The sequence below is a fragment of the Cydia splendana genome, chromosome 3 (assembly GCF_910591565.1).
Source record: "Cydia splendana chromosome 3, ilCydSple1.2, whole genome shotgun sequence".
Classification (NCBI taxonomy): Eukaryota; Metazoa; Arthropoda; class Insecta; order Lepidoptera; family Tortricidae; genus Cydia; species Cydia splendana.
The window spans coordinates 1,480,731-1,504,585 of NC_085962.1; the positions used below are offsets into that span (position 1 = coordinate 1,480,731).

Here is a 23,855-nt window from a genome sequence, read left to right on the forward strand (position 1 = left end):
TTTTTTGGCTTCTTCTTCTGGGGTCCGGGCTCCTTCGCCTGCTGCGGTCTGTTCATCCCCCTTTGGGTGGGGGGGTTCGCCGACGCCATCAGTGTAGCTGGCGCCGACTCTTCCACCGTGGGCTTGGGGACCGTAGCGTTGGTTGTGGGGCCCGGGCGTGCCGGAGCCGAGAGGGCAGATCTCCCGGCCTTCCACAGGCGGTAGGCTATTTTGTAGGAGGGGCAGTTCCTGTGATTGCCTGGATGGGGCCCCCTGCAGTTTTTACAGGTGGCCTGCTGGTCGCGGGGTCTCGTACACTGGCTGGCCCAGTGCGGTTCAGCGCAGCGTACGCAGGCAAGCTCCCGATGACAGCCGTGTGAAGAGTGGCCGAAGCCCTGGCAACGGTGGCATTGCGGGGGCCCCTTCTTCCCTCGCCACGCCTCCACTCTTATTTTCTTCATGTGGAGAAGCTCCGACACCCCATAGATGCCCGCGTGGTCCCGAGCAGGCCCCGCGAGCTGCACGAAGTATATGCAGCCCGGGCGTCCCGCTCTCGCGTTGATTTGCTTCGCATATTCTACGGGGTGTCCTTGCTTCTCCAGGGCGTTCATTAAATCCAGAATTGGAGTCTTCTCGGGGAGGCCCCTGACGGCCACTTTCATCCGCTTCTCGTCATCCAGCCCGTAAATGTTGAAAAGTGGCTTGATGACGTCTGTGGCCTCCCCTTTTTTCTTGGCTTCTTCAATGGCTGCTGCTGCCGTGTCCTCCAGCTTGGTCAGGTGACGTATCACGAGGCGGTATTCCTCCTCGGTACGGGGCTCAAAGAGCACGCCCTCTCCCTTCGGCGTGGTGAAAGGCGACTCTCCGAGCTCCTCGGCGATATCCTCCAAAACCTTCGGCCAATTTGGTAGAATGTCTGCGACGATGGCGGGGTATTTGGGTTTTTTATTTTTTTTTCTACCCTCGTCATCGACGTCATCGTCGCTGCAAGGCTGCGTACTACTATCGCTCTTTTTAGTAGTGTTGTTATTATTTTTTTGGTTGCTGTTTTTTTTGAGAGTCTCATTTTTTTTTGCAGCCTTGCTGCCGTTGGTTTTGGAGCTCGCTGTTGCTGCGCCCGAGGGGAGGGCGGTGGCGGTTGCGTAGCTGGTACCGGGGGCCGCGGGTCGTTGCGCGGGGGCTCGGGGGGCTGCTGTTGAGGGTCCCGGTGTGGGGGCCATGAAGGGGGCTGAGTCGCTGGTGGCTGGGGCCTCGGTTGGGGGTCGCTCAGGTTGCGGTGGGGCTACGGGTCTGGGCCGAAGTCTCGGGTCCGTGGGCGGCGAGATATTATGGCAGATCCTCTTCGTGTCCTGCCTGGTGGGGGGGCTGCACTCCGGCTTCCTCTTGACCGCCGATAGTTGGAGTAAAGCCGGGTGCTCCCCGAGGAAGCGCAGGAGGGCGACGTCATCTGGGGACAGCTCTACCTCCTCTCCCAGGGCGTGCTCCCGCAGCCTGATGCAGGCCGCGGTCCATGTCTCCATCGCGGGAGACATGTAACCGACTTGCCCCAGGCGGGCTACCAGGATACGGTCATGATCCAGTAGCTCGCGAGGAGAAAGTCGGTCTATCTCTTCCTGCGGGATCGGTGAGAAGGTGCGTCCAGGGGCTGCATCTTCTGACTGCCACGGCTGTGGTGAGCCGTCACGGTCCGTTGTGAGGGCATCCGTGAATTCGGCGAGTTCTTCGTCGGTTTCGGCGGCTGGTGTGGGCTCTGGCATCGGTGGTGTTGGTGCGGGTAGTTGTGGAAACCCGCTTTCCTGACTACCCACATGCCCCGCGGTGGCGGGGGGGTTGGTGTCTGACGGCGGGTTTCGTGTGGGTACTTCGTGAAACTCACGTTTGGAACTACCCACCCTAACCGAGGGGTCGGGGGGGGCCGTGAGTTTCAGCGGTGGGGCTGCGGGTGGTTTTAGAAAACCGTGTTGACGACTACCCACCCGCCCCGGAGGGTTGGGGGGGTGCTTCGGCTTCTCGTCCATGACGCTCGGGCTCAGTCGGTCTTAGTGGGCGGTGCCTGCGCGACGCATTACTGCCGGCCGTAGTCCCAGACAGGGGTCCCTTTTCCAGGTTAGGCCGTTTTAGCGGCGCCTGGAGTAGTTTCCACTGTCTAGGGCGACCAGTAGCGGGTGCAGTGGGCAGCTGGCGTTCCCCTCCGGCGAGGCCGGGTGCGATCCGGCGAAGATTTCTTCGAAGTCCTTGCAGGATGAGCTGGTGCTGGCTTTGGAGGTGCGTCCGAGTGAGGTACCAGGGGCTCTCCGAAAGGACTGTCGCCGGCGATCAACTTAGTTTTATTCCAGCGCGGCACGCGCCGCGCCTGCGCAGTGGCACGCGCGCGCTCTCGCTCTGGCACGCGCCCGCGCACCGTATATCTCCATCTCACTCTATTGTAAATACGTCTCTTTCTTGCTTTTCTCAAATTGTGTATAAATACCGTGAGTTTTGTAAATAAATTATCATTCTTGTACATACCAACAAGTGTTTCACTTCTACTACTACAAACCTTCTGATACACCAATAGCCATAGCTTGCTATAAAGCCTTTTCAAGTGTCTGGGTCTAGAAATTGCTTATATTTTGTTTGTAGTTAATAATTATTCTGTTTAGGTAGCCGACCAATGAAGCTTGATGTAAAGGCAAAATTATATTTAAGAAGTAGGTATCTAGGCGATTTTATTTACAGGCTTACTTCTTACGTTTTTTTTCTTTTTTTAATGTTATTTCTCCTCAGAGCCCTTTCAATCTTCAACGCAGAAAAGTTCTCGAGATTATATTTTATGATTAAGTACCTATATCGTATAAATTATCCAATATAAATCGGCATCCGTTTTTCTAATGCTACAAGGAAGTACCTATAAAATGTCTCAACACAATTATTCTAATTTCCTATGTAGGTACCTACACGTTAATAGTAGAAACAATTTCTCCTTATTTCCTTCCTAAGCCACATTAAACTCATTATACCCAAAATGGCTGCTAAATACTGACATACTTGACATATCCTTAAATCCATTCATAAACACACTCAATTTCAAACTTTATTCTCAATATTGTAAGTCACAGATTCGAATGAATTTTCAAATACGCTTAGCGCCATATACTCCGCCTTCGTTCTGTAGCGCCACCGACCGTGAAATTGACGCCAAAAAACAAGCTCGAAAACCGTGCTCCGGTTTATTCCGGTTTAATCCGGATTTCCGGACAGTATTGCTGGTTAGTTGGTAGTATTCGCAGTTTTAACATTCGGCCATGGGTTTACCTGGGACGGATTTGTGTTGAATAAATGTTGTGTGACTGGTACGCGGTAACTTTTTTCATGAAGTTATTAGATCATTCTGTAACAAAATTAAAGAAACAAAAACCTAAACTAAAACTAAAGTCACAACTCTAAACAATAATACCTTTTTAATATATAAGGTGCTACTTTATTGGTTGCAGATATTTTAACAGATGATACTTTACTTTAAAACAATTAACTTTAAATAGAAATTAAGAATATTTAATGATTTTTTTTTTGTTTTAATTTACAGAAAAAAAATATAAGTAAGGAAAACTGCAAAAGGTTATTAGGATAAAGTGGCCAGACAGTTAGGTGTTAGGTAAAATAGGTAGTAGAATCTGCTCAATGAGATCATATTTAAGGGCATTTTCACTTAATGAACACCTTTAACGGCAGGTTAGCAATCGTTACAAAACTGACGGTCAATGTCAAATACCATACATTTTGCCAGGAATGTTAACGGTTAGACGTTATTGAAACACGACTTAAGAGCCAACGGGAGTGGTCATTTCTCCATACAAACGTACTCCTCGTTTTCCTCCGTGGTTTTTGAAGCTAGAGCAATGATTTTTTCAACACAGACTAATATTGTCAATATCTGTGTCGGACCGTTTTGCTTTTTTTGATTTTTTTGTTTTTTAAGGCGCTAGAGCCCTTCAAAAATGGCCAAAATGGCCTAATTGACTATGCCGCAATGAGAGGCGTGGCATTCAAAACTGATATCAATTAGCCAAAAAAGCAAAACGGTCCGACACAGATAATTTCATAATCATTTAGATTTCCAAATTTGGTTACGATTGATTAAGTTTTGGAGGAGGAAACAGAGGAGTACGAAACCTCGATTTTTGAGATTTTTACGCAGGATTTTTCGCCTTGTCCTTATCGCACTACTTTTAGGTGCCGCTTCCGTTAGCAAGACGGGTATATTTACCTAAAATATTTAAAACTCAGCTCCTGTTTCGTCTTAAGTCGCGCTTTAAAGTACAAGTTAAATGAAAATGCCCTTAATACTCACATTAACAGGGTGTTTTTACGTAGTAAATTAGTTTTTCAGTTTTCTCCAAAAAAAAACTTCTTAAAATCTATAATGTTTCATATTTAAATATGCTCCAGGAACCGAGTACTATCAGCTGTATAAATATCTGCAACTAATAAAGTAGCACCTTATATAAATGGGAAACTGGAAAACATTTTGAGTTCACATTGTTCTCCCTGAAGCGTTGTATTGTAAAACATTAAATGTTTACTAATTTCTTCGCCCACGGCGCTGACAAAACCAAGTGATTGCAAACAAAACAACTAGGATTATCCTTATGAAATTCAAATATAGCAACAATTACAAATACTTTTTAACTACATTTCATAAAGGCTCTCTGTATTCTTTCAAAAATAGTTTTTGACGTGATAACGTCTTATAAATCGATGAACACCTGTAGCATACACGAAAAAGTGTCACGTTGTGGACTGATCTCCGTGGTAACGTTGTGGACAGATCTCCATGGTAACGTTGCTAAGTATGCAATTTTTCATCAATGTTTTCTTAGTTATGACGTTATCACGCAAAATTATCGTCCGTAAACCGACTTTACAGACAACCATATTTTTTTAGAACTTTTCGAATTTGACAGGTAAACGAGATGGCGCTGTACAGCTTCATACACTTTGCGGTAACTCTGATTGTCAAAAGTTGACGTTTGACAACTCAGTGACCGCAAAACATATAGCACAGTAAAGCGCCATCTGTTTTGGACGTCAAACTAAGCGGCACGTTTTTTTCTTAGACTTCGATAATTATATCTAGAAATTCCAAACAGACTCTTTCTAGTTTAATCTTTGTAAACATGAACTCTGTCGTCACCTTGAAGACGAGACAAGGTAAATATGCAGAGTAATGTTCTGAATTCATTTAAATTCATGAAGACGTTAACAAAGCAATTAGGTTGACGTCTGGGGGGTGTGAAGGGGAAAGAGGGAGGGGGTGTGTAAGAACAATAGGTAAGTACATACACTGAGTTATTTTGGCGCCGTCTGAATGTCAAAAAACCGGCCAGGTGCGAGTCGGACTCGCGTTTCAATGGTTCATTATACATTAAGCCCGACTCACGCTTGACTGCACATTTCTAATAGATTTTCCTGTCATCTATAGGCAAAGAACTATTTACTTAGTGTTTTTTTTTTTTCAAAATTTTAGACTCAAAATTTTAGATAGAGATAAAAGTGATGGAACGGTCATTATTTGGCTATTTTCTTAAATAACTTCTAACGTATTTATTTAAAAATAAAAAACAAATACATATAAAATTCACAAAATGAGCTCTTTCATTTGATATATAACACGATATAGTTTGAAAAACTTTATATTTTAACATTCCCATTTACCCCCCCCCCCCCCCCCATAAGTGGCTCCCATGTTTAAAATTCATTTGTTTACATTACATGTCCGTCGTTGGGGCACTAATTTACATGTGTGTACCAAATTTTAACTTAATTGGTCCAGTAGTCTTCGAGAAAATAGGCTGTGACAGACGGACAGACAGACAGACGCACGAGTGGTCCTATAAGGGTTCAATTTTTTCCCTTTTGAGGTACGGAACGCTAAAAATGTGTTACGGCGAACTAAACTTTCCCCAATCATGAGATTAACCACAAAATCGCGAAAAACTAATTCAATGGATAGTTATGTATCGATACCTTGAAGGTCCGAAGTAGAAGAAACGTCCCTGGGTACTATATTTTTTCAAGATATTCATTTAGGTTCCATTGAAAACCTTGTTCAGTATGACCATCTTAATACCATTTTGATATTGGAATCAGGACCCCAAAATCACCCAGGACAGGGTTTCGCGTTCAGTACGAAACAAACGATGGCTAAATGATACTCGTACAGGCCTGTGGTAAGAATAGAATAGAATAAAATAAAAAATATGTATTTGCTTGAATACGTAACAATCAGATCTTAATAATAAAATAGTTGGACTTACAGTATTCAGTCAACTAAACATCAACTAAATTAATTGAAAGCAAAATTAGCGACGGCGATCTTAAAGGTGCCGCTCGTCTTCTTTTCACAAACGACGTGCTATCGCCAGATACTCCCGATACCCTCTCGGCCTTACGATCTAAACATCCCCCGGCTCCTTCAGTACCACACTCGTTTGCCCCACCTACAGCTGACCAGGCCTGCCTCCAAATCGAAGGCAAAGACGTTATTGACGCCATATTTTCTTTCAAAGCCGGTTCGGCGGCCGGCCTGGATGGGATCTCGCCCCAACATTTGAAAGATCTTATTTCTCATTCCGTGGGCGACGCAGGTGAGCAGCTTGTCTGTTCCCTTACTAAATTAATAAATTTTATGTTTTCAGGCAAAATTAACACTAATATCGTCCCGATTCTATACGGGGCAAACCTGATCGCCCTAACCAAAAAGGACGGAGGGGTGAGACCCATTGCGGTGGGGTCAACTTTACGACGTCTGGCTTCAAAAATTGCGGTTAGACACATTAGATCAAAATTACAATCCCTTTTTGAACCAATACAGCTAGGTTTCGGCACGAAAGGTGGGTGCGAGGCAGCCGTCCATGCCCTAAGGACCTACCTTTCACTCGATGATTGCGAAATTGTTGTCAAAATTGACGTTAAAAATGCTTTTAATTCGGTTAGTAGAGACACCTTGCTGACAGAAGTTAAGGACAAAATTCCGGAACTATACAATTACCTTTTCTTTTGCTATTCAGACTCATCTAAATTAATGTACAAGTCACATGAATTATCTTCCGAGGTTGGCTGTCAGCAGGGTGACCCTCTCGGGCCAGCAATTTTTAGTTTGGCTATAAATCCAATTATCAAAAATTTTAAATCAAAATTCAATGTGTGGTACTTAGATGACGGAACCCTAGGAGGTGACGTGAATACTGTACTCTCTGATTTGTCTATTATTAAGAGTAGTTTCGAAAATATTGGTTTAGAACTGAATTTCAGTAAATGCGAACTCTTTATTCAAAAATCTTCTTGTACTTTGACCAACTTACAACCCAAATTTGACGATCTGACTCCCAATATCAAATCAGTAGACAAGTATTCTCTTTGCCTCCTGGGTTCTCCTATATTCGAAGAATCTTTTCCCGATTATATTTCTAACTCCATAACTAAATTCAAAAGTCACACGGATCGCTTACTCGAAATTAGCCCTCATTATGCTCTTGTGATTCTTAAATTCTGCCTTTTTGTCCCTAAATTTACGTATGTGCTCCGCTGTTGTCCTTTCTGGAAACATCAAAATTTATTGTCGCCCATAGATGATTTGATCAAAATTAGTTTAGAGACGATTCTAAACATTCAGCTAAGTGAGCCTTCCTGGTCTCAAGCGTCCCTCCCCATTCGGTTTGGAGGTTTAGGAATTCGCAAAATTTCCAGTGTGGCTTCCCCAGCCTTTTTGGCGTCCACTCATAGCACGTCTGGTCTCATAGGAAATATCTTAAGGGCTTTGCCCACAAACTGTGAGATTGCGGGCTTTGAGGACGCCAAAAATGCTTTTAAAATTGCTTGCCCAGGCAAACAATTTCCAGACAACCCAAATTCACAAAGGAGTTGGGATAATGTTTACTGTGATTTAACTTACAATACTCTCCTAAACAACTGTACAGGTCCAGACCGCGCGAGGCTTTTGGCGGTCGGAGCCCGGGAAGCCGGTTACTGGCTACATGCCCATCCTTCGCCCAATACTGGTACTTTCTTGGATCCGGCCTCCCTTAGACTGGCGACTGGTCTGCGACTCGGGGTTTCGGTGTGTACGCCACACATATGCTCTTGTGGCACGGACGTGGACCGACTGGGACACCACGGATTATCTTGTCAAAAAAGTGCAGGCCGTTTTTCGAGACATGCGTCGCTTAATGACATAGTCCGTCGGTCTCTTGCCACCATCAATGTGCCTGCTCTTCTTGAGCCGACTGGCATTATCAGAGATGATGGCAAGAGGCCCGATGGGGTGTCCTTAGTTCCTTGGAGCTTGGGACGGATGTTGGTGTGGGATGCTACCTGCGTAGACACACTGGCACCGTCCCACCTCCAACGGACTGCTGTAAAAGCGGGCGGAGCGGCGGAAAGCGCCGAAATTCTAAAACGTAACAAATATAAGAGCCTCGGTAGAGAGTACCATTTTGTACCATTTGGTGTTGAAACTCTAGGTCCATGGGGTCCCAGCGCGCATAAGTTGTTTGCAGAAATCGCGAAGCGTCTGGTTGACGTAACTGGTGACCGAAGAGCTGGCGGCTACCTCGCACAACGTATCAGCATTGCGATACAGCGAGGAAATGCCGCCAGCATCCTTGGTACAATGCCTCAAGGGCCTATTTTAGATTTAAGCTAGTTATTAATTTCGTTTAGTAGTACCACTGTATATATATTGTATGTAAATAAATGTTCTGTCAACATCAACATGCAAAATATTTACAAAATCGTACATTAAGGTACCTACTAATTTACTAATTATTAAGTCATGCAATCATTAAAACAATATAGTAATAAAACAATGTCGATGATATTAAAATTTAAAAATAAGAGTAGGTATTATGATAGATTTAGTCAAAAAGTTAATTACATATATCAAATACAAATCAGCAATAGTCATTTTAAACATTACGTTTTAAATTTTAAATCATACTTAACACTATAAAAACAATGTTTATGTAGCCATTCAATCAATTCTACTTTAAATATATTCCCATTCAACATTCTCAGATCTTTAGGGAGGTTATTGAATATTACAAGTTACAACACACAGTACCACTTGCACCATCCAACTAACTCGGGGTTTTGTGATTAAACCGTTAACCCAGTGTCAAATTGCACTGGTAACCATGGTAACTCCAGGTTGAACCGGTTAACCCCGGGTTAGTGAATTGGTGCTAGTGGCGCTAAGTAGAGAGAGCTCCGGGGGAGAGAGTACTCTCTCCAGGCGGGTGTTGTGCCTGACCGAGGTCCACTGAGAAATCTTCAGGAGTTGTATGTATAGTATAGTAACTGACATTCGGAACTAAGCGCCACTTGCACCATTCCACTAATTCGGGGTTAACCGATTAAACCGTCAACCCAGTGTCAAATTGCACTGGTAACCATGGTAACCCCAGGTTTAACCGGTGAACCCCGGGTTAATGGAATGGTGCAACTGGTGCGAGTGGCCCTAAGTATTTTAGATTATTTCTATACAATTATTCATTTTTCCAACAGAGGCATCGTGAAAAATCAGTATGAACTTGAAATGTATTGCCCGTAAAAATGTGGTAAACAATATAAAGAGTATTCGAATGTCACCCTGATTCAAATTTAATAATTTGTTACGGTCTTGAATACCACCGGTCTACGAGTATTATTCCTTTTATATGAAGTGGGCCTCACTAACCAGACAGTTCTCGAAACTAGAAAAATGACTTTTCTTTAGGGGGCATTACGCTCGTCAGTTCATAAAATATTTTATTTATATGGGCACTAAATAAAGGATGATCGACTCAGTCAATAAAAATATGTCGTTATATTTCACGTATCTTTATTTCAAAATAAACTTTAATTTGAATATCTGGATTTAAGGATAACTCACGTTAGACCGGGCCGTGTCCGAGCCGGCGCTTCCAGCGCATCGTTTTCTATGAAAAGCATCACGTGACCGCCTGTCATGTCATAGAAAAGTAAGCTCCGGAAGCTCCGGCCCGGACACGGCCCGGTCTAATGTGTGTCATCCTCAAATCCAGATATTCAAATTAAATTACTTAAAGATTTCTAAGACTAAGCAGTAAACAAAAGTTTATTTTGAAATAAAGACACGTGAAATATAACGACATATTTTTATTTTCTAAAATTCTTATTGCTCAGTCCATAAATGCTCCTTATGATAACGTCCTATATGCATGTACAGAAGGTCTAGAAAGCTCATCCGCTCGTGCATCGGTCTTGAACCTAGGCGTAGTTCAGTGTTTATCTCCAAATATGGCAGTTGGTCCTGGGTTACGCGTGGCCATTGAAGAGGAATCAACTTAGAAGGTTTCGGTGTTGGGTTTCTGGAAAATAGAAGTGTAATTGGTTTTTTAAACTTTTAAAGTAAAATAAAAATATCGTTAAAGGCCTACACGAAGGCTACATACACGATGGGCCTGCCGGGCCCACTAAGATGGTCCAGCGTGTAGAGAGGGTAATGGTGTCGGATGGCTTATAAATGGCCACGGTGTCGGTTTTTCGTCCGCACCTCAAAGGTATTGGGCCAGCGATGGCGAGTATAGGTATTCCATATTGCGTGTTCTCTACCATCGCATGGCCATCTCGCTGGTCCAGCGCTGCGCCATCGTGTAGAGGAGCCATAAGGATGTAGTAAAAAAAGTAGTATAACGCGCTACAGCATTGCATTCGAAAAACTCCATTATTAACAAATATGTAATAACTAAAATACAAGAGTTTACTAGAAAATGACAAAAGGTGACATGGCTGTTGTGTATTAAGTACATAAAATGGACTGGAAAGTGTTACGACAAGTGGTATATATTGACAGACTAAGCGCTACTTGCACTACCCTACTAACCCGGGGTTAACCCGTTAAACCGTTAAACCAGTGTCAAATTGTACTGGTAACCATGGTAAATCCAGGTTTAACCAGTTAACCCTGCGTTAGGGGATGATGCAAGTGACGCTTAATGGCTAAATTTTGTGACATGTCTCTTTTAGTGTTTGTATTGTAATATCACTACAATCCAAAAGTAGGCTTAAGGTAGGTTTTTAGTTTTATACCTTAATATGGGTATAGGTATAGGTAGGTACCCATACCCTACCTTTCTGCTACATTTGCAAATAACATAAAACCCTACTAAACAATTTAATTGTTTTGTACAAAAGAACTGGTTCATAACCAAGATTAACTAAACAAGTCCTCTAATTGAACAGGTATGAGTTTTGCAAGTTATATTTAATGAAATACGCACCCATGTTTAGCAAAATTAGTCCAAAGTTCAGTCATCCTGTCTATAATTAGCATATCTTCATCACGCGTCCGTTCTTTCATGTAAGAAATGTCAAATAAATATCCCAGCTCATCTGCGTGGGCAGCACCACCTTCTGTATATGATATAATGTGTTTATCCTTGACAAAAGACCTTTCACCAGAATACGAAAACATATATACATACATGTTTTCTATACCACTGAACAAATATTTTCTAATAGTTCTTAATATCGGATTGTACATTATAAAATCGGAAGATATATTTACTCCCGGTCTCTTATTACCTGGACGATGAAAATTACGTCCATAATAAAACAGCCGGACGATTCGTTTTATTTTATCTGAAAGTATACTTTCATTTTTAAAATCATAATAAGCTTCTAAAAGCTCAGACACGAAGTCTTTACTTTCGAATTCCTCTTTTTCCATCACAATGACTCGGACGTAGCATTCGTCATTAGTAAAACCAATTAAAACATCGACATCTCTAACACTGTTTATATTAGCTGGATGTTTCGTTATGTAGTTATCAACATTTTTAAATTTCTTTTCAACACACGGCCCAACAATCACACCAGAATCCCTTGTTGCAGCAATAAGTTCATGTGGCTCAACTTTGTTCAAAAACGATAAAGCGTCAGTGATATCATTTGTTGAATAATTCAATTGCTTTGCTAATTTCAAAGGAGCAACTGGATCAGGGCGTGTAATCACTCCATTAGTTAATGAAACGCCGCTTTGTAAAATCACTCTGTTAAAAAATGGTTCATTTAGAAAATTCTGATGCAAATCCACAGACATTGAACCTGCACTATTTCCCATTATAGTTATTTTGAAGTCGTCTCCGCCAAAATATCGTATATTTTCTTTAATCCAGCGTAGCGCTTGCATTTGATCTTTTAAACCCTGATTCCCTGGTACTTTAGAATTGTTTAGACAAAAAAATCCATACGGGCCAAGGCGATAGTTGAAAGTAATGAAAATAACGTCATGTCTGACTAAGAAGCGTGGTCCGTAAAGGTATCTGCCTGCAAATCCGAATTGGAATTTACCTCCAAATATTTGGATCATCACAGGTAAGGGATTATCAATACTAGCGCTGTTCGGTATATAAATGTTGATATGAAGGCAGTCAAGTTTCCCAGTAATTGTTTTGTTAAATTCTTCTTCTTGAGGACATATTGCGGTGTCATCGATTGCTTGAAATATGCCTTCAAATCTAACCGGTATAGGAGTCTGAAATATTGACACGATTTTGCTGCTATAAAACCTACTTAATGTTATAATCGTGAAATTTTGTATGTTTAGATCGGCAGTCGGCAACCTGCGGCCCACGGGCCGCATGCGGCTCGTGAAACTGTCACTTGCGGCCTGCGAGTCTCTCTGGCTATGTAATATTGAGAAACGACAATGTCTGATAAAGTCATAAATATTAACGAAGTGCGGCCCGCGTCAACTTAGTCATCGTTAACTACGCTACTAAAACTACGCAAAAAAAGGTTGCCGACCGCTGGTTTAGATAATTGAAATGATTGTTACTTTATTCTGGAATTCATTCTCTAAGGGGTTGAATGAAATATGATGGTAAATTAGTAGATACCGTTAATACAAAGTAACGAGTCTATCTTTAATATTGGACGTGAAAATGAAAACTAGTAAATTACATGTGAAATTATAAAAGTTTTTTCAAATATTCATATGCCTTTTTTACCAACAAACCACCAGAAAAAAATAATTATGGAATGGTAAATCAGAGAAAAGGGAAATAAAGAATCGATAAAGAAGAATCTGACCCTATTCACGCAAATAAATAATTTATGATAATAATAAGTTAATTTCGTCCAATAGGTAAAGGAAAATACGAGTATACAGATAGTATCGTACCAGGTATAGAAAACTATTCTTACACTAAGGAAATAAGAGAAGAGAAAACTGCACAGCACGGACAAGGGAATATCTAGTTTTTTAGTACTTACACCAAAAACGTTGTCCGGGTCAACTCTCGCATACGGGATACCGAGGAACATAGAATAGTTCCCATCTTGGGCCCGCAGCCCTCGAAAACTGCCTAATGGAGTGTGCACTATGGGTCTAGGCCACTCAGGACCCAATAGCGTTTCTGAAAAATACACGAGGATCAATACAATTTTGTATCCATTTCTTGATTTCTTTCACTCATAAGGGCCCATATAGACGGACTGCAACCCGACTGTATTTTTTATGGAATTCCTTTTAAATTCGATGTCTACGGCAGTCAAAGTGGTGACTGAAAATTGTTACTTTCTTTAAAAGTAGGTACCAGTCGTAGGAAAAGTATTCTATACAACGTTGTATTAAGGATGAGTCACGGTAGAATGATCCGGGTCTGGGCCAAAATGTTAGGTAAAGGATCACTCACTCTAGACCGAGCAGAAGCTTCCGGCGCTTCGTTTTATATGAAAGCACCATGTGACCACCGATCAGCCGTCATAGAAAATGACATGTCGGACGCCTCGGCCCGGGCACGGCCCGGTCTAACGGGAGTCATCCTTAAGTCAAAAAATTATCGTGGCATCTTTCATAACATTTTTCGCATTCGGCCTGACGCCGCTCGCCTCTTTCGACTTATTTTTCACAAAGATTTTCCCAATATCTGTTATATACAGAAAAGAACAATAAATTTACCTGGTACAAAAGCCCGGGATAATTGCTGTGCACTTATTAATAGAAGGTAGAATAGCACCTGTTTGGTGGCATACACTCCATTGAACATCGTGACCACAAGGTCAGTCACAAGATTTCTGTTAAAAATACAGATTATATTTTTTATTTAATGTATTTTTTATATTTAATTATGAATTTTATTTCTGTCTTTTTTATTATTTTCTTTGTATTTCTGTACCCTGATAGCGAACTTATGTCTGAAAAAAAATTATTATTATTTATTTTATTATAGGTAAAACAAGAAAACTTTTAATTCATAGAAAACGCTTTAATATACTTGCCTAAGTATCGCTTGTTTATATTTTGCTTAAAAAAGACTAAGAATTAATAATAACAATTAATGAACCACATACCAATACAACAGCAAAACTGTATGCCAGCAAACTTAATTCGAAATTGAGTGAAATAATATGTGCTAGATTTCTTTTTTATTACACGACTGCCCAAACAAAAAGAGTGTATTGTTTTTTAATTAGAATTTATTACGGCAGTTAGATATGACACTTTGACTTAATTCTTAGTCATATTTTTTTATTTTATAAAATTGTTTACAATAAAATTTTGACAATACAATTCCTATTTTGTCGAGGTCTCAAACTACACTAAAATGAATAAGAAGGTAAGGATTCAAAATAGACATTTAATTATTTACCATGACTAAATATAACAATATTATCATTAGACAAGGTATAGAAAGAATGATGGATTTTAAAGACGAATTTGTTACTGTTTTGCCGAAAAACGTGATTTGAGTAAAATTTGCATAACTTTAACGCACGTTATCGAACGAGCGAGCGAAGCGAACGAAGTTCTTACATTTAACTTTGAACACGCGGCTGACTAGCGGCACATCCCGGCATTTCGATGTTTTTAAGCTGAACTGTCAGAAGATAGTTTGATACTCAATAACTAAAGTAAATTTGTTCTAATTTAAATGAAATTGGGTAAACATGTAGTCGAGGGCATTATATTTTAGTCATTAAATTATGAGCAGGCTCGATCAAGAGGTTATTGAGCTAGAAGAGCTTAGAAGGCCAAAAAACTGTTTGTGAGGGGGCTTGCTATTCTGGTCATTTTATTTGTATCAAATAAAAGTGCTCGGCTTACACTTTTATAATATCGTTTTTAAATTTACCATTTTGAAATAATTAACAAGATAAAAATAAACATAATACTTATAGGTATTTGACATTTGACAGGAAATATTTCGGCTTACCACAGATACAGTTTATTTTAATCTATATGGTGACTTAAATCTATCAGTTAAGGGCTCCACAGACCTTGCAATAAATCCACGCGACAATCTTTTTCTACTATTTTATGTCGCACTATAAGAGTAAGTAGGTGCAACAAAATCGCTCTATATATTTTTTGCCAAACGCGAGTTCTCAGTTCGGGGCGAACTACTAGTTTATTAAGTTTGTTTATACCACGTCGGTGGAAAACAAGCATACGGCCTGCCTGATGTTAAGCAGTCATATCGTAGCCTATGAACGCATGCAACTAAAGAGGTGTTACATGCGCATGATAAAAAAACGTCTGCGAACTAGCTATTAAGCTTAATAGAAACTAATAAAAAGCGGAAAAAGCGATCCGGTGGTCGTGGGTTCAAGTCCCACCCAAAAAAAAAATTTTCTCTTTTTTAATCCTGGAAAAGTATGGACGTTAAGTACGAAGAACCCGCGATTTCTTATCTGACTTATCTCTATCGCACGCGCATATTAATAATATTTTCACCACACCAGCTCGGAAAGGCTTACTTTGCACTTCAAAAACTGATAGCAAAGTTGCATTTTATTCACATGTGAGGCAAAGTAATGAAATGCAAATTTCAGTTGTTTTCTTCTATTAGCCAGTAGAATTGACTTTTAAGTGATGATTATGGATGATAAATATTTAATAACAATCATTTGGATTTAATTTGGTTTTTATTTTGTTTCATATTTTACATTTAATATTTGCTTCGGGTTGGTGTGGTGAAAAATTTTGTGTTTCACTCGGGGGCAAATTTTGTTTAACCCTCGTGCTTTGAAACCTCGCAACGCTCAAGATTCCATTTTTCGAACCCCTTGCTACGCTCGTGGTTCAATTTTGAAATCTTTCGCTTGCCCGGGTATCAATTAGCACAAGCGGTTAAACAACAACTTTGCCCCCATGTAAAACAAGTAACTATTCTTACTTTAGGTTATTGTAGGTATTATACGCGTATTGTGTAGGTATACCTATACAAGATGACTTTGTATTCGTCCTTAGTTTCATACATAATGGTCCCAATGATCTTCGATCTGTAACTCTCAGTTTCCCCGATTTTTATGGCTTATCGTTTTAACATTAAGGGTCCCCAGCAAGCTCGTTTCTCCATAAAGTGTCATTCTATGGAACTTGCTAACTATGTAAACAAACCGCCATATTGAATTTGTCAAAGAATGACAATTTACTATAGACCGACCGCTTAACTGAGTCCTAACTAGGCTTAACTAAGGGTGGGGGGGAAGGTGCGGGCGGCAGTACGGCCTACGCCTGCCGCCCGCACCTTCCCCGCCACCCTTAGGGTAACATTCCATTTCCAACGACAGCTGCACTACTGTCAATTTTACTATGAAATTGACAATGACAGCGACGCGTTCAGTACCGGTAGTGCAGCTGCGGTTAGAAATGGAATGTTACCATTAGTCGTCCCGCCCCGTCGCCCCCGTACCGCGCAGGCGAGGACTGAGTTAAGCGATCGGTCTATAGTGACGTTGTTTACATAGTTAGCAAGTTCCACAGAATAACACTTTACAACCGCAGTTACGCTCTCATTTTAAAACGACTAGCTAGATTGCGCTTAAATTTTGTAATTATAATATGATACGTTGATAAGGAATATCTTGATCTGTTAATAAGTCTATGTAGCTTCAAATACCATAGTTAAAAAATACAGCGAATTTAAGTTTTTCATACAAAACTTGTTCTTGCTCTATTTCTTTTGTTTTATAAACTGGATCTAAATAAACTAATTACGGAACTAGATATATTTACCTCATGGCGTTGTATGTGCAAAGTTTCATTACAATCCAACATGTAGTTTTAAAAAGAGAATGAATCTCCGTTTGTATGGGAAGGTGAAATTCGAGATTCTTAAGCTAAAATTCTAAAGGAGGATAGATGGGATGGGATTTGTATGAACACTATAACTAAAGTTAGATTAGGTCACATAAAAAGTTATTTGATCCATTATTCCTTTTGCAAGTCGCTCGTAAGGTTTTACGACGTTCCATCCGCCGAGTGTCCGGTTCGAGTCCGGACCCGATCGATTTAAGCCGTTAATATTTAAGTATAGTCAAGTTCATAAATATGTATTCTTCACCATAATCCATTGTGTAATAATAAGGTGAAAAAATGTATACTTATGAACTAGACTGTAGGTACGTAGCGTGTAAATTAATATACGGAGTAAATATATAATTATAAATTATCTAAGACATTCCTGTCACCCTACCATTGATAGTAGGAGCAAAGTCTCCATAAAAAACCAACCGCTAACATCAGTCTGAATCTACTCTGCTTACTTCTCGACCTTCAGCGCTAACGCGGCCGGCTTTGGGGTATTCCTAAATATACCAGCGAAGTCACTTCATCAAATTTCCTGTCCGAACTTGCATAATACCTACTGTTCAAATATCGATAGACTTATTTACGTTTTCTTATGTACTATGTTGTATGGTCCATTTTTGTCTGACTCTAGTTCTGCTTAAACTAGTTCTCCATGTCCTGAAATTTGGTTTTTGATATTTATTTCACTGGCGATATCGTGCCGCTGTATCTAATCTGATCGTGTTAACTTTATTACATTTCCAGTTTTGTTTTGTTTTTGTTTATGGCTTTTTAAAACTTGATAGAGGATTTTAAGTTGATTAGATATAGTTTTTGGTAAGTTTTACACACAGATCTGATTGATATGCAAAAAATTAGAATGTACAAGAATTCCGGTCAAACTTCAAAAGCATGACCAAAATTGGAATGATACTACTTCAATGTCATTGAAAGTATTGAATTCTGAATTCATATTAGGGCTCGCGGTCGTGTCCGGGTTTCGTGTACACGTGTTCGGTACCCGTTTCCGAACTACACGTACACGGTTTTCTGACCCGTTCTACACGTGTAGTCGGGTACATGTGTAATTAAGATCCGTGTATCCGGGTACCCGTGTACCCGTGTACACGGCGAAACGGACCTTAAATACACGCGGGCCTAACCCGTCCTTGGCGTGTAGCGGAGATTGAAGTAATGTATAAAGTTTTAAATAAAACAAAGGTTCAGGTTCAGGAGTTGTTGTTCATTGTTTAGCAGTTTTATTTTATCGGATGTTCAATGTGATTGATATGTGTTGTACCCATTTAATTGTTTTTTCACCTCAGCAGCTCGAACAAGGGTACTTTGCTACTTAAAAACAGTGAGCAAAATGCGATTTTGCTAAAGGAAAATATAACATATTCCGTTCGTGATAGTTTCAGTAAGCATAACTATGTACTTTTGTATTAGATAATCATTTAGGTTTACTTTAATTATCAAAAAACTACATCAATTAAGAAAATGAAATACCTATCAATGAAGTCAACGGTTATTAAGATATTGTTAATTTTAATATTATGATTATTAGACAAAGTGTACTTACCTACCTATTATTGACATTACCAATCAATCCAGTAAAACTGCAAAGTAGGTAATTGAATCTTCCTAACCTCCCACATATTCAATCGTATGTCTTCATAGCACGAATCTCCGCTACACGAGAGTGATGGGTCGAACCGGCGGGTAAATAAGATCCGTTCTTTCGGGTATCCGTGTACCCGTGTACACGGGTACCCGTGTAAACGTTTCCGAATCCGGGCGGGTTCGTGTAGTTCGGGTTCTTAAGCCCGGCGGGCTTAAGAACACGGGTACCCGTGTCAGCGTGTAACACGTGTATCGGGAGCTCTAATTCATATGTGATTGCATACTATTACATTAGGTATTATTCAAGTTTTAAATAGATAACAATCAACTAAGAAACTTAATACGTATGGAAGTATGAAATATTATGCAAATTTTTGCTCAAAATAAGTTAACGTAGCGTAACAGTGACAAAATATCTTTGTAAAGTAATAATTTCTTCTCATTAAGTATTTACCTTGACTGATTGTTGTTTTCAGTTATGGTTAATAATGAAATGTCACCTTTTTTAATAACGAGGTTTCTTCAGTTTAGTTTAGCTACTCGTCGAAGTAAGCAGTTTATCATTTTAGAGTAAAATTATAAATAAAAACATGTGATCAAGTGCTAAGTGTAGAGATGGGTCGCGGGTATTTACCCAATTTACCCACCCAGGTAAATACCCGGTAAATACCCATCTACCCGGTATTTACCCGTATCTACCCAAATGGACGGGTAGATTCATTTCTTGTTGCACATGTCGATTTGTGTTAAAGTGGAGATATAAACCGAGTTAATGGTTGTAATTATTATGTGTCATTTAATATGAAATGGTTTAGTGAACCCTGCAGTTGTAACTAAGGAATTTTTAGTACAATTTTAATAAATATTAAAAAAAGGCCGTCTTAAAAGTATTTTATTTAGATTTGAATAAATTATCGTACTTATACGTTGATAATACACATTCGAACTTCGGTCGGCGGGGGGTGTAGTTGGGGGGAGGGGGGAAAAAGTGAACTTTTTCATATTTCTTAGAATCTGTCATTAATATCGAAAAGTGCTGTATGTACAAACTAAAGTAGACAGAATTTCCTACAAAAAAGGTTATATACATTTTTGTCCTAAAACTAACTGTATTTGACTTATGAGCTTCCCAAGTTGTGATAATGCACATTTTTTTTTATTATCATTCATAAGTAGTCTTTATTTTCATCTTTCTCATGTATATTAAAAGCGTTTTAAAACATTTCCGAAAGCCACGGAATGATTTTACACGATATTCATAATTGGACTGATATGTTAAAATCGAACTTCACCTCAGAGCAGCTTTCCCGTAAATAGTTTGAACATACATTTTATGTAACATTATAAAAAATTACTTAAATGAATCTTATTTATACTCACATACCATTAAACACATCAAATTTAGAAGAAAAACGAAAATATCCGCGTATTTACCCGCGGGTAGGTAAATATCGGGTATTTACCGGGTAAATACCCGCTCTCGGGTATTTACCCGGGTAGTTACCCATCTCTAGCTAAGTGTAAGTATTTAGATGTCAATAACGAATCAAGTATGTAATTTATTACACTAGTCAAAAATACAGAAATAAAAATGTTAAAATCAATACAACCATTAATAAATACCTTAAAACTAAGAAATAAATAAGTAATTAATACATAAACAATTAAGTACAAACTAAAAACATCTAAATTATCAATAAAGATGTCAATTAGAAGTGTCTAGATTATCTATACTTGTGTATGATTCGCAATGCATTTTGCGTCAAGTTTGAAGGTATCATAAATTTTTCGTATGAATATCACACTTAATTGTAGGTGTAAATAAAGTATGCAAAAAAAGTCACGATTTATTAAAAATCTCTGTATTATTTTCAGAAGCTAGAAGATCACGATGTTCTCTGAGAATCGGGCCAGTCAGGTGTTTTTGTTCCTTCTACTAACTAGTGCAGAGCAGTCAACACAGTCTTCTGTATCAGGTAAAACTTAGAAAACTGTATGCAAATTGGTACCTTTTGTAATGTCCACAGAAAAGACGCTAGATTTTCACAAACTTTTGACCTATATACAATAAAATATGTTGAGTGCAAACACCATAGGTAAACCGACCGTGTATAAACTGTAACTGAAACATAATTACCTATAGCTATTATATATTTTGCAGAAACTCTACTGGGTCTTGAGTCGTCCAGACCCATAGTGCACACTCCAGTAGGCTGTTTTCGAGGGCTGCGGGCCCAGGACGGGAATTACTTCATGTTCCTGGGTATCCCGTATGCGAGAGTTGATCCGGACAACGTTTTTGGTGTGAGTAGGTGATATTTCTCCTTTTAAGAAATTCTGAAAATTTCTTGTCGATGCAGTTCTTTCTAGACTTTTTTGCGAGTTTCTTCATGAAGTTTATGAAAATAATTGTTCATATTTTCCTGTATTGAAACATAATAATTTTTCTTTTCTTTCTGTAACTTCAAATGAAATAAAATGTATAATAAATATTGTTTTATATTAATATTTTTCCACTGATTTTCTTTTTTAATGTATGATATCCTCTGCTAGTGACTTCGGCCACAAAGAAATAAATTCCCTGGACAATAACTTATAACCCGATTTCGTCCCCTTATACAATAATTTCCGGTAAAGAATAGCAACCATCCAAATACCTAATAGACAATACATTTATACACTACTACTATGTTGGTACTTCACTTTTATAATTTTAAGAACAAATTACTACATAGACATGTTACAATTTCAGCCTTCTACTCCGTACAGATTTAAAAGCATATTTGATGCAGTCGACGATACTTCAAGGTGTCCACAAATTGAAGAGTTTAACCACACAATTACTGGGACACTGGACTGCCTTCATGTCAACATTTACGTACCGACTAGCGCCAGTATTGATAACCCCTTACCTGTGATGGTTCAAATATTTGGAGGAAAATTCCAATTCGGATTTGCAGGCAGATACCTTTACGGACCACGCTTCTTAGTCAGATATGACGTAATTTTCATTACGTTCAACTATCGCCTTGGCCCTTACGGTTTTATGTGTCTGAACACTTATAAAGTACCAGGAAATCAGGGATTAAAAGACCAAGTACTAGCACTACGTTGGATTAAAGAAAATATACGATATTTTGGCGGAGACGACTCAAAAATAACTATAGCGGGTAACAGTGCTGGCTCAATATCTGTGGATTTCCATGTGCACTTTCTACAAGAACCATTGTATAATAGAGTGATTTTGCAAAGCGGCGTTATATTAACTAAAAAACGATTCAAAGATCCTGATCCAGATGCTCCTTTAAAGTTGGCAAAGCAATTGAATTATACAACGAAGGACATTAATGATGCTTTATCGTTTCTGAACAAAATAGAGCCGCAAGAACTTATAGCTGCAAACAGAGATTCTGGTGTAGTCGTTGAACCGTGTGTTGAAAAGCAATATGATAATGCTTATAACTTTATAACAAAAAATCCAAATAATATAAATATTGTAAGAGATATCGATGTTTTAATTGGGTTTAATAACGATGAGAGTTACGTGCGAATCACTACGATGGGAAAAAAGGAATTTGAAAGTGAGGACTTCGTGTCTTTGTTTTTGTATAAAGACTTTGAATTCGAAAATGAAAGAAAGCTAGATCAAATAAAAAAGATTATCAGGAACTTTTATTACGGTGATGACGTTCAACACGCAGGTAATAGCAGACCCAATATGAATTTATCTGCTGATTTTACTTTTTACAGTCCGATATTGAGGACTGTTAGAAAATATTTGGATAGTGGTGTAGACAATATGTATTTATATATGTTTTCATATTCCGGTGAAAGGTGTTTTGCCAAAGATAAAGATAATGTATCACATACAGAAGGTGGCGCTGCCCACGCAGATGAGCTGGGATATTTATTTGACATTTCTTACATGAAGGAGCGGTTGCGTGATGAAGACATGCTAATTGTTGACAGGATGACGGAACTTTGGACTAATTTTGTTAAATACGGGTAAGTATTTTGGTATAAACACTTTAAACTCTCGCGTTTTGTTTTGTACAATTATATCGCGGTAGACCCGTTTGTGTAATTAAATAAGTGTTTTGCTTCATTAACGTAAATATAACTTGCAAATGTCATCTCATCAGAGCATTTAGTTCAAAGCCGCACTCCAAGCAAATCGGTAATTTAATGTACGTTCGAGTAATTTTGGAATACGTTCGAAAGTCGGGTGATTCGGAAATAGAACTCTTACAAAAGAATTTTGAGTTAAATTCGGTATTATTCAAAATTATCAGAATAAACTTCACATGTATTTAGAAGAAAACAATATCAAAGGCTACCGGGACCGCTTCTTCGCGATCCCTACATTTTCCTTTATACTCGTAATTACTCAATTGTGTTGGTCTGAAATTGATTTTTCTTTAAGACTTATTCTTTTTTTTTGCTTTGTTATAGAAATCCAACCCCTAAACATTCAAAGCTGATTCCTCTTCATTGGCCGCGCGTAACCCAGGACAAACTGCCATATTTGGAAATAAACACTGAATTACGTCTAGGTTCAAGCCCTATGCATCAACGGATGAGCTTTCTAGACCTTCTGTACAGAAAATTAGACGTTACCTGCATTGGTCTATACAATGATACAGGGAATGTGCAATGAATGTATAAAAATGTATATCTTGGTTTTATTTCAATGTTGAATTGTCACGGTTGGAACTTTGGGACCATGATACCTTCTTCATCCCCTGTAGCTCTCACTAACTTCCTACTCTCGCGGCGAATGATGGTCCCCCTGACAGTTCAGTTTTACATATTATATGGAGTAGCTGTGAAGTAAAATTTTTGTAGACATTTTTTGGAAGTGAATCACAATATTAATTATTTTATTATCCTAAGGACATGTTTTTGTACGCCAATAGGCAAAACATAGTGATACCAAATTTATAATTTTTGACACCACTGTAACAGTTTTACCTATGTTTTACAAATAAACCCTTTGACTTTGACTTTGACTTTTAGAGATGTGACTTTTAAGTGATGAAAATACGGCAAAAATAATTATTTGTATTTTTTTTAAATAGCAAAAAAATCGCATAAATATTAGCAGATTCAGACTAACTTAGGTATCCAAATTAGTCATGTAAAAAAATTCAACGCCACACGTATACGCCAGAAAACA

General features: G+C 39.1%; 2 protein-coding genes and 1 long non-coding RNA gene across 3 annotated transcripts in view; 1 reads left to right on the forward strand and 2 right to left on the reverse strand.

Annotated features, from left to right (window-relative positions):
* LOC134806396 (juvenile hormone esterase-like) overlaps positions 1 to 13,372 on the reverse strand; it is a 142,547-nt gene extending 129,175 nt beyond the window's left edge. The window contains exons 1-2 of the mRNA XM_063779656.1: positions 13,255 to 13,372; positions 11,259 to 12,514 (exon numbers count right to left, since the gene is read on the reverse strand). Coding sequence (XP_063635726.1) covers positions 11,259 to 12,514; positions 13,255 to 13,305 — 1,307 coding nt within the window. The 5' untranslated portion in view covers positions 13,306 to 13,372. The remainder of the gene's footprint in view (positions 1 to 11,258; positions 12,515 to 13,254) is intronic.
* LOC134806464 (uncharacterized) overlaps positions 1 to 23,855 on the reverse strand; it is a 558,863-nt gene that overhangs the window by 243,109 nt on the left and 291,899 nt on the right. The window lies entirely within an intron of this gene.
* On the forward strand, positions 20,571 to 23,336 carry LOC134806637 (juvenile hormone esterase-like). Its single transcript, XM_063779964.1, has 4 exons — positions 20,571 to 20,655; positions 20,823 to 20,983; positions 21,432 to 22,684; positions 23,132 to 23,336. Exons 1-4 carry the CDS (start codon positions 20,571 to 20,573, stop codon positions 23,334 to 23,336), a joined length of 1,704 nt encoding a protein of 567 aa, XP_063636034.1.